The 17,645-nt window shown below is 46.6% G+C and overlaps 1 protein-coding gene across 1 annotated transcript in view; it reads left to right on the top strand.

Annotated features, from left to right (window-relative positions):
* Positions 1–16,634: 16,634 nt before the first annotated feature.
* LOC146869959 (ubiquitin-like protein NEDD8) overlaps positions 16,635–17,645 on the top strand; it is a 73,694-nt gene continuing 72,683 nt past the window's right edge. Inside the window, exon 1 of the mRNA XM_085624112.1 lies at positions 16,635–16,792. Within this exon, the coding sequence (XP_085480238.1) occupies positions 16,775–16,792 (18 nt within the window). The 5' untranslated portion in view covers positions 16,635–16,774. The remainder of the gene's footprint in view (positions 16,793–17,645) is intronic.

Below are 17,645 nucleotides of genomic sequence, written 5' to 3'. Positions count from 1 at the left end.
CCCTCTGGCTGCTAGTTTGCAGTACCCCATTAAGGATTAGGGAAGGGCACTGCCTGCAGTTAAGTTAATATTTGTGTGCATATGATAATGCTGTTCAAACTTGTATTTATGGTTCATTAATTGAAAGCCTTTATTATTAGGGTGAGCGCTCTCAGTAAATATAAGTTCTGACTGCACTACTGACAGTGGTTCCAGTATAAAAATGTGTACTAACGGTTTCAAAGTTTAGCAATAAGAGGCTATGCATAATGCTCACAGAATGCTCTCTGATTGGATGTAAATTTTTGCAGGAGCTTGAAAGCAAGATTAGTGATTTTTTGCCTTCAATATAAAATGTTACTAAAAAATGAAAGTAGGAAACTTTTTTTTTGCTAAACTACTGTAAAATTTCAGGTACCATTTCTTTGCAGCATCATTTAGTAAAATGTGTTGATGCATGCTAGTATTTCCCCAAAATATTCATATTAGAAAATCAGTGTAACCAGTTTCAATAACATTTTGGGAAACATAAAAATAAACAAGCATTGGCAAAGCCAATAGGTCTGAAATGGTGGTCAGCTTTTTAGTTTTGGCAATGCGTGACCTGTTTTTGCATGGTTTTTGTAAAACCTTATTGATGTGAGAGCTGCCGGACCCTCACCATTATAACAAACATTGGCTAAAGCAAAAATTGTTTTTGGTCTCAAAAAAGCACACACTGCCACATTAGTTACTGGCACTGAACAAAACTAATTTGTGTGCCGATATGCTCCTTGTGAAAGAGGAGAATGCTGTCACTCACCGTGAAGCCAGCCTATACAGAGAGAGAGAGAGAGATCATTTTAATAAACACAAAAGGTGATGGTTAACGCAAGACCAAATTAGGGGCCCAATTATTAAAGAAAGTCTCAAAAGTGCACCCTTGGTATATGTCCTTGCTTTAAGGGCAGCAATATGGCTTTCGTGAATTCACAAGAATTTACAGCAGTAGGGCAAGAGATAGTACTCCTAGAAAATATTTGTGACCTGCATTTCAGCATGAACATATATGCATGTGTAGATTTGCTCATTCGAAAACCTGAGTGTTTGCAAGTTTATTTTCCCTTCAACCACTTTTTTCCCAACTCTGGAAGAAGGTTTACTTCTGCCATTGTCAGGAGTAAATTTAAAACATTTCTCCGTATTGGAAACGATTAGAGAAGAGTTGTTGAAAACCCTTAAAACATGCAAGTTAGTAGGTTTGTAGACTCAAAAGGACATTCCAACCCTGGAACTATTGTTTACCACTACCTTCAGTCCCAGTATGTAGATTTGCGGAAACGTAGCAACATAAAGGGATTGCTAGTATTCAAACACTACTATGGTATGAGCCCTGGCATAATCAAAGAGGCTATATAAGAGCTCTTATATAATGAGATTGCTGCCATTATGTGTCGCCGCACAACATGGTACCAAAGGGACAAGTGGATTTTGTTACAGGACAAGTAGATTTATGAAACAACCTGCCCGATGGGCAAGTAGCTATTTTAATAAATTCCACACCCCTGAAGTGCATCAGCTATTACGAAATTTAGAGTGGCCATGCATCATTACGCGATGACCATCTCTAAACTGGCTGTAATGAACCCTGTCATGTTTGGTACCAAGCATGTTGGAATCATACCCCCACACCATAAACGGTGTGGGAGGTATGATTCCATGCACTGTAAAAATCTCCTCCGGAAGGCCCTCATTGCTTCCGGGTACCAGTCTTCCAGAACCTGACAGCAAGCTAGGGCTGCTGCCGACCAGAGACATTATTCAGCTCTCCTGCTGCTGAGCCAATCTCGAGCAGGGGAAGGCAGAACAATAGATATCTTGTCACAAGGAGGTGTAGCAACCTGCCAGACAGGGTTTAGTCTGTTGGTCCAGCGCCACAGAGCTGCTTGAAGGGCACATTTGGTGCCCTCCTTGCATACTCAAGTTTAACCAGTTCAGGGAGCCGTTGCTCCTGCTCTGGTGCGAAACTGGACAAAGGACATGGGAGTATCCTCCCCACTGTCCGACCCCTCCTCTGGGAGGGACCCCTGAATCATCCCAACCCTTTCCTTAGGGTACTTAAGGGCTTACCTGTGGGTGGGTCGCTAGATTCGTCATGGGACAAGATTCAGATCAGACACCACTTCCTCTACGACCGTCTGGACACTCCGGACATCGCTAGACTCTGCTCTGGGCACAGAGACTGCAACTGGAAAGACTCCTGCTGCTCCTGGTCTCCTCGTCCTGCTCGTCTACTGCAACATCTGTGCCTGTGCTCCATACAGGATCCTTCCAAGGTCTGTGGACATCCAAGACACCTGAAGGAATCTCCCTTGAAGTGAAGGAGTCACTTCCCTACATCTGCAGGCACTGCAACAAAGCTGACCAGTCTGCTGCTCTGGACTCCCACGGACTCCGAAAGGCTTAGCACCACACGTGGTGGTTTTGCAACTCCCTTGAGGCCGGCCCTGTCTTCCAACCAAGTTTGAGGCAGGTACCCTTCGTGGGAACCGCCAGAACCGAACCACTGTGCACCACGTCGACTTGCTGTTGCCAAGGCTTGTTGGCTCTCTTCCTCAGAGATCTTTAGGCTCAAAGAAGCTCCAGCCTCAAGCATCTCCTGCAGCCAAGATCCTCACCTGCACCGCATCCCTTGCACCGTGGCCCTTCATCATTTAGTGAGCTGCTCGCAGTCTGCTTGCGACTCCTGTGCCACTGGCCCGTGGGTCCTCTTGAGGGTCTTCTTCGACTCCAGTGGGCTCCCCTGCTTGCTCGGAGCCTCCTCCAACTTACCTCTGCGTGGTTAGTCACTTGGACCAAGCTGGTCCTGACACATGCACCTTTTTTGCTTGCCACGTTGTTTGCCGTTGCTAAGGCTTGTTGGTGTTCCCGACAGACACCGACCCCTCAATTCTCAATATCTGACTTTGGACAGCTTGTGAACAGCTCCTGGTCTTCCACAACGTTGCCTGATCCACACAGCTACAGCTACAAGGTCATCGTCAACTCTCTTGCATCACCCGACATCAGTAGGCATTTGTCTTCCGTGCCTCCTGGTCACTCCTGAGTGGCATAGACTCTGTCCCCTCTGCTTGCAGGTACGTCTCATCTTGAATCCACCTTTGGGTTCCACTAGACACTTTTACCTTCTTCGACAGCGGCATCTTACTGAAGTCCTCCATTGAGTTTAACGGCAGTTTCCAACGCAGCTTCGCATCTATGCACCCGGCTTCCATGGTGTAGGTATCCTGGTTCCTAGGAGAGCCACGGGTGGAGTGGTTCTCCAAACTTTCTATCTTCCATGGGGTTTCTTTTGGGCCACTGGGAAGGGTCCTTCTTCTTTAAAATTGCAATTGCGACTTACCCATTGACTTGAATTGAGCATGCAGTTGTGTTCCCACACGGCCTCCATGGGGTTCCTAGGTACTTAACTCAGGTGGTTCCTTGGGTCCCCAGCACTTCTATGTCTTTTGGGTACAGTCCTGACTTGGGTCGTGGTTCGCATCCCACTATTTTAGTATAGTGTTTGGTCTCCCCTGGAGACCATTGTGTATTTTTGCTACTTACCTGTTTTATTTGCAAATTATTATGTGCCTTGTGTTATATCTCCGGGTAGGAGATATTGTTATGTGTTAGTGAGTGTCTTATAATAAATACCTATATTTTTATAAATACACTGTGTGGTTCTTTTTTACCCAACCTATAACAAAAAGGTTAAGATCTGGTAAAACAAGCTGTATTACACTCCTTCTGGACTAAGCCTGAAGGCTGCTTTTCACAGCTTTCTAAGGTTGTCTCAGACCACTAAACTCACCATAAGGGTTGTCTGGATTAGTGCAGGGTGCTACAGTTAGTCATGCTATTCTCATTCGGTGCTAACCAATTTGAAATATTGTTCTCTTGCACATTAGTACCAGCTGGTGTGGAGTCCATATGTAATGCTAATTTAATATGCTCGAGTTAGTAGGGTGCTTCTCACTATTACCATTATTGCAGTGCATTCATACATATGGATATTATATAAGCATGCCATTTGTGTGCAGTTTTTATTCCATTAATTTGGCATAGGATTTGTTATTTCAGGTTTAAAAAAAAAGGTGCAGTTCCAGTTTAATGTGTACGGGCATTTAATGCTGTATTGTCCTTTTCCAGGGTCACTCTGGATTTTTTTGCTGACTCCACCAAACATCCTCAGTCATGATTGATATTATACCCAATGCATTTCGAGCCATAAGTGGCCCTTCGTCAGGGGAATCTTGAACTACAAGTCTAATGATATTGTTTTTTATCCGTAGTAAAACCCCTGACGAAGGGCCACTTATGGCTCGAAATGCATTGGGTATAATATCAATCATGATTGATTGTTTGGTGGATTCTAGCGTGCCCACAAAAACGCCCGGATGGGCATATCTATTGCATGAGAAATGTTGTTGAAAACATCAGCATCTTACGTGTGTAACAATAAGAACATTAAATAAACAAATGATTGAAATTTATTGGAACAGTTGGAATGATTTATTCTTGAAATCGGAGAAAGGAACATATAAATGTGCGAGAATCTTCGCTCCATTAACTTTACCTCCTCCACTATTGACATCTGCCAAGATCAAGGTTTTTGCATATGGACAGTCCAAACCCCTGGCCATTAAAGAAAAGTTCAGAACCACCACAGCCTATGAGGAACAGGAAGTGGAGGCGCTGATCTACGTAATGGAGGAGGGACACGGAATGCTACTCTGGTGCAAATCCACTGAGGCCCTGGGCATAGTCATATTTGCCTTCGGAATACACCGAGAGGGGGTGAGCCACATAATAGAAGTGTTCCCGAAGGTATTCAATGGCATTGGGTGTCTAAGGGACAAGCAGATACACCTGCACATTGATCCATTGGTGCAGCCAGTGGCCCTTCGATACAGGCAAGTTGCTTTTCACTTGAGACCCCTGGTAGAAAAGGAACTGCACAAACTCGAAGAAACAGGAATTATTGAGAAAGTGAAGGGCCCAGCCCCGTGGGTATCACCCATTGTGGTTGCAAGGTTGCAACCTAAGCAACTGGGGTAGGTGAGAATCTGTGTGGATATGCGAATCACCAATACTGCAATCAAAAGAGAAAGGCATTTGACTCCGACCATCGATGACCTGAGAGGGGAGCTAAGTGGAGCCTGCTGGTTCTCAAAACTTGACCTCCGGGCCAGGTATCATCAGCTCGTCCTAGATGAACAGTCCCGATACATCACGACATTTTCCACGCATGTCGGATTGAGACGCTACAAGAGGTTAGGTTTTGGGGTATCGAGTGCGACGGAGGTATTTCAGAATACCATCAAAGAGCTGCTGGTAGACCCCCCAGGAACAGTCAATGTCAGTGATGAGATTCTGGTCTATGCAAAGTCAGTACAGGAGCACAACAACCGGCTGCGACAGGTGCTGCAGAGGATACAAGACTCTGGACTCACACTACACAGAGATAAATGTGAGTTCCTTCAACAGAAACTGCAGTTTTTTGGTTACATATTCTCGGCCGAAGGAGTGGCTCCTGACACCGAAAAAATAAGAGACACCAAAGAGGCACCAGCCCCCACTAATGTGACAGAGATGAGCACTTTCCTGGGGATGGTCAACTACTGCGGTAGATTTATCAAGGACTTATCCTCGTTGTCTACACCACTGAGAGAGATGACAAAAGTGTCTGTTCCATGGGTATGGGGCCGGGAACAAGAGACAGCTTTCCAAGCGACCAAAGATGCACTGTCAAGCAACACCACACTGAGATACTTTGATCCCAGGCAGCAGACACAAGTTGCAGTTGATGCCAGACCGAAGGTTCTGGGGGCTGTTCCCTTACAGCGGCCATTGGAAGAAGATGAACGGGCTCCCGTGGCATTCGCGAGCAGGTCATAAACAGCTACCGAACAAGGGTACTCCCTAATTGAAAAGGAAGCAATCGCAGTGCATTGGGGGTGCCGGCACTTCCACTTGTATGTCTACGGAAAACCGTTCCTGGTCACCACTGACCACAAACCTTTGGTTTCTCTGTTTACGGGAACGGCATCCAAACCTCCAACTCGCATAGAGAAATGGATGTTACAGTTATAGGAGTACAATTGCAAAATGTAATATCATTCTGGCACAAGTAACCCAGCAGACTATTTGTCTTGTCATCCCAGAGAAGCTACACTCAAGAAAAATGGAGATGCAGAAGAGACTGAAGAATATGTTCGGTATATAGCGGCTAGATCGCGCTTGTTGCCGATCTCACTGGTAGAGTTGTGCCAAGCTACTGGACAGGATGAATGTTTGCAAAAAGCGCTAGAGGCCATGAAGAAAAACAAATGGCATTCCCTGAGAAGTCAAGGGGCCACATTCACTCCTGCAGTCAGGAAAGTAATCGAGAGCCTGTACCAATTAAGGCATGAACTAAGTGCAGATCCGAATCAATGCCTGCTCCAAGGCCACAGGCTGTTGATCCCGTCAACGCTAGTAGATCGAGTCGTTGGTTTGGCCTATGCTGGACACCAGGGAATGGTGAAAAACAAAGGCCGGCTCTGAACGAAAGTCTGGTTCCCTCTCATGGATGACAAACTGGAAGAAGTGGTGAGATCTTGTCAGTGCTGCCAAGCGACAGGTGAACCAAATCCTCCAGCACCTATCGTAACAGAAAGTAGACCTGAGGATCCATGGCTGAGCGCAAGTATAGATTTTGGGAGCCTCCAGGACGGGAGACATTCAATGGTCATCATCGATGATTACTCTAAGTATCTAGAGGTAGAAGTACTGTCCTCCCTGAGGGCGGTAGAAGTAATCCCAAAACTGGAAAAAGTTATGGCCACCCATGGTCTTGTCAAAGAGCTTAGGGCGGACAATGGTCCACCATTTCAGGGACAAGAATTTGCATCGTACCTGATGTCTCTAGGAATTGTGCACAAAAAGGTAACTCCAAAATGGGCTCAAGCAAATGGAGAAGCCGAGCGCTTCATGAGAACTTTGAACAAAGTCATTCGCATAGCCGTAGCCAATGGTGATGCTGTGAAACAATCCATCTATTCCATCCTTAGGGACTATCTGCAGACGCCCCATAGCACCACGGGTCGAGCTCCAGGACACCTATCCATGGGGCGAGTAGTAGGTGATTCCATTCCTCTTCACCCCCGATAGGTCCCAGAAGAAGAGAACGAAAGAGCTGTGAATTGGAGGAGAAAAAGGGCTAACGAGCAAGTCAGCAAGCAGCGCTGAGCTGAAACCTCTCCACTCAAGGAAGGAGACCTAGTGCTTGTCCAAGACCAACACCCGGGCAGTAAATTCCGGCTGCCGATCGAGAAGGATTCATGGTGCATTGTTAAGATTCGTGGCATGCAAGTCACAGTAAAGAGAGGTATTTGAAATACTCACCAGAAATGTGTCAGCGTTTTAGAAGTATCATGGGTGCTCTCGCAGGGAGAGTGATCCTTGAAGTGAACGTTCACGGGACCTAGCCTGGAAAAACTGGTTGGAGCGTGATTTGGAGATGTCAGGAGCGAAGGGTGTAGAACTGTCTACACAATCCCCAGAGGCCAGACAAGAGCTGTTGGAGTCTTCGGTGATCACTGGAGAAAGCAGTGAAGGTCGAGAGAATCGTACTCAATATAGACTGAGAACAAACCCTGAACCGTCACGCAGACTAAGAGACTATCACTGCTGAAAGACCCCCTGTTGGGGCACAGAGGTCTGCAGTTTTCCAGCGTCTACTTGGATGGTAGGACTGTTTTTTCTTTGATGTGAAGATTTGGTTATATTTGTTGGGCTCTAATTTTGGGAAGGAATGTTATATCGCGTGTTGCGATAGTTGAGTTTGTGGGCATGACCACAATGTTGCGCGTACGCGGGGTGAGCTGAGAACTCTCCCCGCCTACGTCCTGAAAATGGTTTAAACCGCGTAGCGCGGGTCGTAGTTAATAAATGGTTGTGCACGTGCGTCCAGCGTTTAGAGCTGCGACATATGAGCACTATGCAACATCACGCTGTGTGTTTGTCTCACTTATTGCGGCCTACGGCACAATTATCTCTCTCAGCCACGTGGAGCGCATTATCCCCACGGCAAATATAGCGCAATCGGCTGATCCCAGCTGGGCCATAAATATACAACCCCAGACACAACATGGGCCTATTTATTTTTGTCTTGTCTGGTGGGACGGTTTTTACTGTTGATTTCTCTGATATTACTACACACATATGTAGCAATCATGTAGTTTCCTTGCAAAAACACCTATATAACATGTCCATAGCTGCCAATGTTTGAGATTGCTATGTGTGACATTTTCATAATTTCTGTGTAATTATGAGTGACATTTCAACGACTATGAGTGACACTGTCTCCTGAGCAAAATCAAGCAATGAAGACGAGGGCAAAATATAAATATCCGAAATTACACTCATTTGAGCAATGAGAAACTCTAAGAGGATCTTAAAACAGCTGCAAAGCACCAGAAATGGAAGGGAACTAATGTAGTACCCTTGTAACCTGATCGGACAGTGGCCACAGACAAGACAGCATCGGGCAAGCCTCAGAAGAGTGAGGTTGAAGCATACGTAGGTTACAGCCAGCCAGGGCGCTGTTGTGTGTAAAACGATATGTCCCCTTATGGGAAGATGCAAACATATGCCAGACGATGACAGACCAAAAGAGAAACGGTTAATGTTTGACACAGGCACCAAAAGGGATGTGCAGTTAAATTGTTTAGGTCTCGCCTGGCGTTGGAGCGTGCATGTGCTCCTCGCCTGCGATTGCTATAGTAAACAGTATGAAGAAGGGGACTTCAATCCACGCCCCTGTGTCCGAATCGTTTCTGATTCGCTTGCGTAGTAATTTATGTTATTTTCTCACTTTCGATTTGCTGGACGTCATTTGTGTTACCGCCCTTGCAGTTTTGTGATCCGCCCATTGTGACAAGCGCATCTGCTTTAACTCAGCCCAGACGCAAAGACAAGCGGCTGAATGAAAACAGATGGCGAGCGTTTTTTTTCTCTTTGTGCAAACACAGTCCGAGACTTTTATCTGTCATCTTTCTCTGGCAGCCTGCTGACATGCAGTAAATCACCGGTAACAACACGGCAAGTGCGCTGCACTCCCTCGTTGGCCCTTTGTGTGAAACCCGAAGCCAGGAGCCGGGGGAGGGGCCAAGAACTCTTTGTTTCTTGTGTGGCACCGTGTCTTAGTAAGAAGTTGCATCCTTTCTACTTCGACGCAACAACAGTACAGCTGCCGAGAGCATCTTTCTATGCTGTAGCTTTCCATTACAAAGCATGGTTCAGTTCAGTTCAGTGACTTTTAAACGGAACGACCAGGCTGGGCCAGCATCTTACGCGATTCCAACCCCATCAGCTCTCCGAAAAGTTAATAGCTACTTTAGGCAGCAGAAGTTGATCAGGTGAAGCATTCTGTGGTTTGTTGGATTCAGTACTGCGGTGTAGCCTGCGGCACACTTTTCTTACTGCTGATTAACATCATTTTGGTGGAAGCAAGACTTAATGCTGATTAACAGCAGTGTGTGGGTGCAGTGGCAGGGTGGATTCTGACGCGAAGGCGACTTAAAAGCACAGTGTATGAATTACAGTATGCCGTAGAGAGAGTGACCCGTGCCAGCAGCCTGCTGCGACCGTGGCTAAACACTGGTGTGTTCATCAGTCTGACGAACGTGAGCTGACACTCATGGGAACTTAACACCAGATCGCTATTGGGAGCACTAATCAACTTCTCAATGGACAGTGGCATTTAACACCTGTAAACACGAGGAAAAGCTGGCACTGTCTTCACGCTCTCAGATCAGACAGGATCCCATTCACTCCGGCACATGCTTTTACCGGCCAATTAATATAATAAGCTATAACTGCCAGTGAAATGCCATACAATTTATACAAATTGGGATGTGTCACTCTTTCTTGCCACACCTCTGACTCCGCCCACTGACCCAATTCTCAGTTTATTCCCACCCTCTGATTCTCTGCCCACAGTTCCCCTACTTTTTTTTTCACTTTGACCACTGCACTATACTAATTTAGCACTAATCCTTTATGGGTTCCGGAGTAGCGTGCTACTCGCCGAAAAAGTGCTTTGACGCCTCGTCAGGGGTAGTAAGCGCTATATAAATGCAATTACAATACAATACGTGTGGCTGAGGACTTCATGTGAGTACATGAACGCCACAGCTGTTAGTAGTTTTACCTAGATGGAATCTTGAAACATAGGAATGTCTGTGGTTTATTTTGATTTAAGCTCGCAAATAACCTCATCATATAAGATTAAAGGGATGCTCAACATTCTGCCATTACACGAAGCTCGCTTTCCTCCATAGCTGGACACGGTATTCGTGCGTTCTTACGCTGCTCATGGCTTGGTAGTCTCGCGTTACTTCTCGCCTGTGAGACGAGACATGCCGCCTGCGAGGAGTGGAAGGTGACTTTCATTTGCCGGGCTACGAGAAGCGGCCCTTAAGTATTGTTAACATATTGCTCGCCATGTGGCCACATTTCCGCTTTGATGCGAGATTGGAAGACAGACTGGGAATAGCCCTTGGCCCTCGAGATCTGAATGCTTCAGTCAGTCCTGTATCTGCTAAGGTTCTCTCTTGTGCCCCTGGCCTGCTCGTTTTAGTGACCTTCACTGGAGAGCAATTCCTCCTTAGGGCTCGCCTTCGCCTCTGTGCCAGCTGTGAGCGTGGAGCCCATAGATTCACCTGGTGGAGACATTGGACTCTTGAATCTCATGTCTGTCACCACAGTCTTAGCCCATCTGAAATTAAGGTGAACTGCTTAAATTTACCACCCGTGCTGCCAAGAGAGACATTCGTTGGCTGTCCATCCGAAACAGATAGCGTATTTATTGGCCTTTAGGCGGTTGCCAGCATGACACTCTGAAACTTCCTAGAGAACATGGTTTGGCGCAATATTAAACACATAAATAAATATGGCGCTAAATGCCAAATGTGGCTGGTGGAAGAAGTAATATGTTGGGCATATGTGTGCCTTTGTTCTATGTTTTGTAACCATAGGTGGGAGCTCAGTAAATCACTGTGGCTAAGATTTCAGGTCAGGGGGCGTTGGTGGTCTAGGTGATTTCAGGATGAGGACAGATTTGATGGTGTTAAAGTTTAGGTTTCTGTTTCAGAAAGGATGCAAGTTGTTTATCACTTGCAACAATGTTAGGTCGTTAATGATTTTACACAGCCTTTACTTCCACCATAATATTTATAGCAAACCTACAATCATCATTGGCACGAAGTTTTGACTCATTTTAGGAGGTGCGTAACCAGAGGCCAATCACTGAATGGACGAGTAGCATGAATGTTTTTTAGTCGCATAAGTGGGTTTGATGTACAGGGGTGTGAATTGAGAAAAGGTCTTTATTGTGGTGGCAGAATGAGAAGTTGGCACTGTTGCACTTTGTAAGGCATGTTAGGATCTGGACCTGGTAGGAGGTGTGGGCAACACTGTAAGAGGCTGGCACTGGTGAGTTATTTGAGAATCTGCCACTGATCGGTAGTAAAACAAGCATTTGCAATGCAATAGGTCTTGCATTTATACGGGTTTAAGCTATTTATGTTTAAAAAACTAAATCTAAATAAAAGGCATTGTCATTTACAATGCAAATAGCTCAAACTCGCGTAAATGTGAGACCTATTGCATTGCAAATGCTTGTTTTATTAACCCACCATACATTTTGGGAGAAGGAGCACTTCTTTATCAGTTTCCCTTCTCAGGACGGATGTCCTATTAATCCTAAACACAAAAGCCTGGAACGAGTATTACAGTCAGAAAGAGCAATGGTAGTAATATGGAAAGTGTCATGGCCATTACTAAATGACATTCCCCATTAGTAACCGCATTGAAGGGAAGTCATAAGCATGAAGAAAACTTTATATATGACTGTAGCACATAAACAGGTAAGCGCTGTCAGCCAGACTATCAATGACCGAGAGATAATAAAAGAGAGCTGCACTCGAGAGACAGTGAGTTCAGGTAACTGCAGGTCTGATGACTGATGCTGGGCTACAGTGCACTGTTTTAAATAGTTTCTTGCACACATATTTAGCAATAATTACTTTTCTAATTATATTGCTCAGCGACACTAATGCAGGTTACGATTTTTTGTGCTACAGCTTCAGGATTGTGAATGTAAAAGCAGAAGAGCTAAGTTGTGCTCTCTTACCTGTGAAGTGAATAAATACTTTATCCTGCACTTACCTTGCTTGGATCTTTTCATTTGGCTCACCCAACATGCTAATAAAATATAATATAGATCTTGCTTTGAATTAATTTAGGAAAGAGTCTTCTATTCACGAAAAAATAAAAACTTTACCCTCACAAAGCTCGAGGTTATCACATCTTAGTATCCACTTCACAATATCAACTACTTATGAAAAAATTGTCTTACCATCATCCAGGTGAGGTATACATGTAAAGTACATGCTGACGATACCCTGGACAACTTCAGAGGTGGTAGAAGGTTGGTTGCTGGCCTCCATTAACACTCTTAACCAAATCTGCCCTTGAACTTTTTGGCGCTCCATAAATTGCAGGCAGGCTCGGGGCGCCAGCCTCCGCGGGGGCCGTGGCAATTAAGAGTTTGCCCATCCCCCACACCCGGCCCACCTCCAGTGATAGCCGCCCAGGCCTGGGGACTGTCCTGTCACTCTTGCGAGTTCCAGGCAGGGCCGCCCAGTAACAGACTATCGCCCTAGCGGGACCTCCTGTGTCACCCACTCCTCTCTCTCGGCCGCAGTAAAATATTGAATTCTAAGGGGGGGTAGGTGGGAATAACAAGAGCTAGCCCATGGCAGACTGGGCCGCAAAGAGCCAGCAGCCGGCGCCATAAATATATTTAAAAGTCCCTTGGCAAAGATTATATGCCGCGCTGTGCCTGCCCACAAAATTGCCAGCTGCCTTCAGCTCGCAAAACATACTCCTGGCGCTTGGCAGCAGGATGTGACGTCTGGTCCCCCGCGATGACGTCAGGCTGGCTGACAGTAAGAGCGGAGCCCCAGCAGTTGGAATCACAATCTTGATACATTGTAAAAGCTGAGCTAAAGCTGCCAGCAGCCTTTAGCTTAGCTGTGAGCCCCAACACTGCTGGAGCAGTGCGCAAGCCACGGGCGGTGAGCTACCACAGACTCTGGGTTTCGGTTTTACTCAGGGCTTTTAGTGACAGCTGACAGTGACACACGCATAGGCGTGACAATGCATTTCAGTGCGGTAATGCGGAGTACCACACTGAAATGCGTTAGTCTAACGCCGGATGCGTGGCACTTCGCAGGACTGCATGTCTACAAGTTCAAGATTGCCTTCTTTGCACATATGGGTAGGGTGACCAGACGTCCCGGTTTTTCATGTAGTGTCCCCGTGTTCCGACACTTTCCTGCAAACTGAATAAATGTCCCAGTTTTTGGATAGGGGCTGGGATGAGCACAGAAATGTCCCGGTTTTTGAGTAGTGGCTGAGTGGGCACTGGTGTTAAAAAGATGTGCGCATCTGGATGTCACTCCAGATGAAGGTGTTGTGGGAAGGGAAATCCTTTAAAATGAGACATTTTCTCTTGGGATTTCCCTTCTCTTTCAAAAACGCAGCAAGAATGTCATTATGCCAGCCATTGTGGCAACAGCGTGTCCGAACCGCCAGCATGACCCTGTTCACTGGAGTCAGAGGTTACTGCCTGCACCAAGATCCAGCGACCCACCAGTGTAAACTGTAGTCCTACTTCTATGTTTATGACCTGTCCCAGTTTTTTAGGTCTCGGCTGCGAAGGCTGCGCTTGCGCAGTCTCGCTCCGAGATTTAATGACTTGGAGAAGAGGGGCTTGAACCCGCCCCTCTTCTCCCCTGTTCTCCATTGGCTGGCCTCGTAAATGCTGGCCAGCCACTGGAGAAGAGGTCAGTCACTCCGATTAGGCCCCGTCCTTTTCGGATCGGGGGGCGTGTTTTTTGCGAGAAGTCTCAAGGAGGAGACAACAGCAAAACACGCCCCCGAATCCGAAAACGACGCTGCCTTTCTCCGAGGCATTTCTGCTCTGCCTCGGAGAAAGGCAGTGGTGTGCCTTTTGCTCTGCCTTGTTATTTATTTTACTTGTTCCTGTTTTACGTTCTGTGTGAAAATAACAATTAGCTTGTTTCTCATGAATGATTTCCAAAGTAGCTCGACCACTGATCACTTCAATAGGGTTTTGGGCGCTCTCCAAGGGACTGAAATTTAACGGGTGCCTGCAAACAAATTGCAAATTATGTGTCTGTTGTTTTCTCGAAGTATGAGGTCTGTATTTTGACACGAGCGGCTCCGCTGGTGATGCTGGGAGCCACCGAGCACTGAATTTCATACGAGAGGCGTCCCGGGAGCAGCGCAGGCTGCTGGACGCTCTGAGTCTGACATCATTGGCAGTGCACCGAACTGGAACCTTGGTCCTAAGAATATCAAGAGACACACTACTTTGGTCTCCCTGCCCGTGTCATCTTTTTAAGAATGTTTGGTGGGGGGCAAGCAAGACGCATTTACACTCTTTTAGTGTGACCGGTTAAAGTTGAACATAGATTAAAGCTTAACATATACTTTAGTTTTGCGTACCATCATGTTTTAGTTGTGGCCCTACAGTCCTTGAAATGACGCCGCGTGGCCCGCACTTGCTGGACACAGCAAGAGGTCTGACCTGTCCATGGAGCATGGGCTGGGAGAGGCAGGAGTGAATGCCACAGCCGTCAGTATCTTTAGGTCAGAAGCAGTATCTGGACGATAATGTGACAATAATCACGTGATTTGGTGGGGGTGGGTGGGCTATTCCTAAGTAAATAACTTGGGGCTTATTTACAAGCCCCCTTGCGCCATTTTCCCCATGTTAAAAATGACGTAAAAGTGGCGCAAGGGGCTTGTAAATAAACCCCCTTGCACTTTTAATTGCATTTACATAGCGCTTACTACACTTGACGAGGGGTTAAAGCGCTGTACGGCGACTAGCACGCTACTCAGGGACCCAAGGAAGAATCTCCCTGCTTTAGACACAGGCCCTCGTGTGCACACACAACCACACGAGCACACATTTAGTGCATTAATTTGCACGTGTGCCGTGCTGCGACAAAGCGTGCTACGGATCACATTTTTGGCGCTAGCTCCGAGTGTGGAGCAGAGCCCCGGTCCGTGGACGCGCATCAGAAGTCCGGTCTGGGCGATGATTAACTCGGTGCTCTAATTACCCTCTGCGGAGATCTCTCTGGTAAACAGCCGCGACGGAAACTCAATGAACTTTAGGGTTTTCATTAAATCTTTAGTACCAAGAGAAGATGCCCGTGTGCATTCCCAGGCAGTAAGCCCCAAAGCGCTGCGAAACCAGACAAACTGCTAATGCCAGCTTCCGGAGGCGCAAAGTGAGAGGAAGTGGCCACCCCTCCGCTGTTTGGCCTCCTTCTCTTCCCAGATGAAAGACGGGCCTGAGATTCCAGAAACCCACAGATGTTCCTATTGCTGTTAACCTTATCAGGTAGTGTCTAGGCGCTTAGAAAGAAGTGACATTTAAGACAAAAAAACACTGATGTGGCAACGTGATACATCTGTCTTAAAATGACCCGTATATGTTTGAGCATCCTTCGGGGGTTGGACGGGGGCGGGGTCTGCCTGAGCTTTAGAACAGGACGTTATGTTTTGGTTAAAGTGGGCGGCCCAGGGCTTTAACTTAGACAAGCATTTACAATGCAATGGTCTCGGCATTGGTAAAGTTAGAGCTATTGGCATTGCTCATGACATTATTTTTGTTTATGTTTTTAAAACATGTAAAGAAACGGCATTGTCATGAGCAATGCCAATAGCTCTAACTTTACCAATGCCGAGACCATTGCATTGTAAATGCTTGTTGTTTTGGAAATCTGGTCACCCTACATATGGCCCTCTTTGTCAGCTATCTGATTTTACTAATGGTGGTTACTTTTGTTTTGGCGCCCGGGCCCTGCCCCAGTCAGACCTTGGTTGCCATTGGTCATATAAAATGCTGTTGTCGATGAATGACAGAAATCCTTGGAGTTCCGAGCAGGTGTTTTGGCGGGAAAGGAGGAATTAGTGGTGAACGAAGCGTGGCAGACCGGAAACCATCATAAGTAAAGGGATGCGCAAAGACATGAACCAAAATAGGACAGACGTGAGGTCTTCAAGGAGAACAGACATAGGGAGCGTGCACCTGGCAGCAGAGGCGCAACTAGAGCCAAATTTCGGGGGGGGCTGAGCAAAAATTTCGGGGGGGGCTGAACTTTAAACAATAGGCAGAGTGGAGCTGCAGGGGCTCTTAGAAGGGGTGAAACAACAGCAAGGCCTCATTAACATGCAAATGGTCTTTTAAAGACCTGTGAAGTGCTCGGGTGCGGCTGCTTTTTTGCCCGGGAAGGTGTCTCATCCCGGGCTGCCACACACGACGGGGGGGGCTGAAGCCCTGTGAGTCCAATGGGTGTTGCGCGCCTGCCTGGCAATCAGCAAACTTCTTATTGAACTGCACATGTGCTGATTAGCGGCCCAGTGGAAGAGCGAAGACAACGTTAACTGCGGCGATAGAACGCTCCTGGGAGGTGTGGTCCAAGAAGACACAACTTCCTGTATCGGAGGGGTGGGATTTATGGTAGGGTGAGAAATGCATACGTCTGAGTTCAGCGAAGCGTAGTGCGTGGTGACGCGTTTTGCCTGGTGCCGGGCTGCCAGTAGGCGGAAGTGAGGCAGGAATCGGTGCGCGGTCACTTCCTAAGTTGATGTGAGGCAGTGGGGACGAGGAAGCTAACGTTGGAAGATGCTAATCAAAGTAAAGGTGAGAGTGCAAGCCATTTGCGAGGGCAATTGATTTCGGGGGAGGGGCGGACGAGAAAACGGAACACGTTATCGTGATACGTGCCGAGAAGCGAGGTCCCACCCAATTATTAAATGGGCTAATGAACTCTAAACAAAAGTCGATGGACGTCACGATGAATGTTTCATGAAGCAGTGGTGTCTGGTGTGCCACTGGTATACGTATGCGGGGAAAACGTTCTATTTCCTGGTAGTTCTTCATTTCTGACACCGTGATTGCACTTGGGCTGTGATTCCATAGTGCCAGGTACGGCGTCGCTATTTACGATGAGTGATTGGCAGAGCTGGATTAACCATGTGGGACAATGCGAAACTCTCCGGAGGTTACGACCAATAGGCTTTCTTTAGAGTTGGGCGTGGGGAGGCATCCCCATGGGTATGTCTAGCTTGGCAAACTGATCAAGAAAACATTTAGTTTCAAAATTCTCCCATCCCACACAAAAATCACCCTGTAGACTTTCTAAATCACTTGCTACATCTTCTCGTAAACATAAATCACTTGCTACATCTTCTCGTAAACTTGACGTGGCCGTCCTTTATTTATAAGTGCAAAGACCTGGGCCGGTCTTAGGACTTGTGGCGCCCTGGGCGAAAGGGAAGATGTGAGGACCCTCTAATTTGCATGTGACATGACAAGTTACATCACAAGAAGTGACACCACAGAAAACCGACATCACAGGACTATTGATCTTCTTTGTCATTGCTGAAGAGACCTAGTGTTGATATCAGTAACATAGATTAAGCAACAAATATTCAAATGAAATACGTCCATCTATTTTAAAACTGTATTAAGTGGATTACATGAATCACATTGG

This window comes from Triturus cristatus, chromosome 1_1 (genome assembly GCF_964204655.1).
Source record: "Triturus cristatus chromosome 1_1, aTriCri1.1, whole genome shotgun sequence".
Taxonomy (NCBI): domain Eukaryota; kingdom Metazoa; phylum Chordata; class Amphibia; order Caudata; family Salamandridae; genus Triturus; species Triturus cristatus.
Note: the sequence above shows the minus strand (reverse complement) of the source record. Positions and strands in the feature narration are given on the sequence as shown.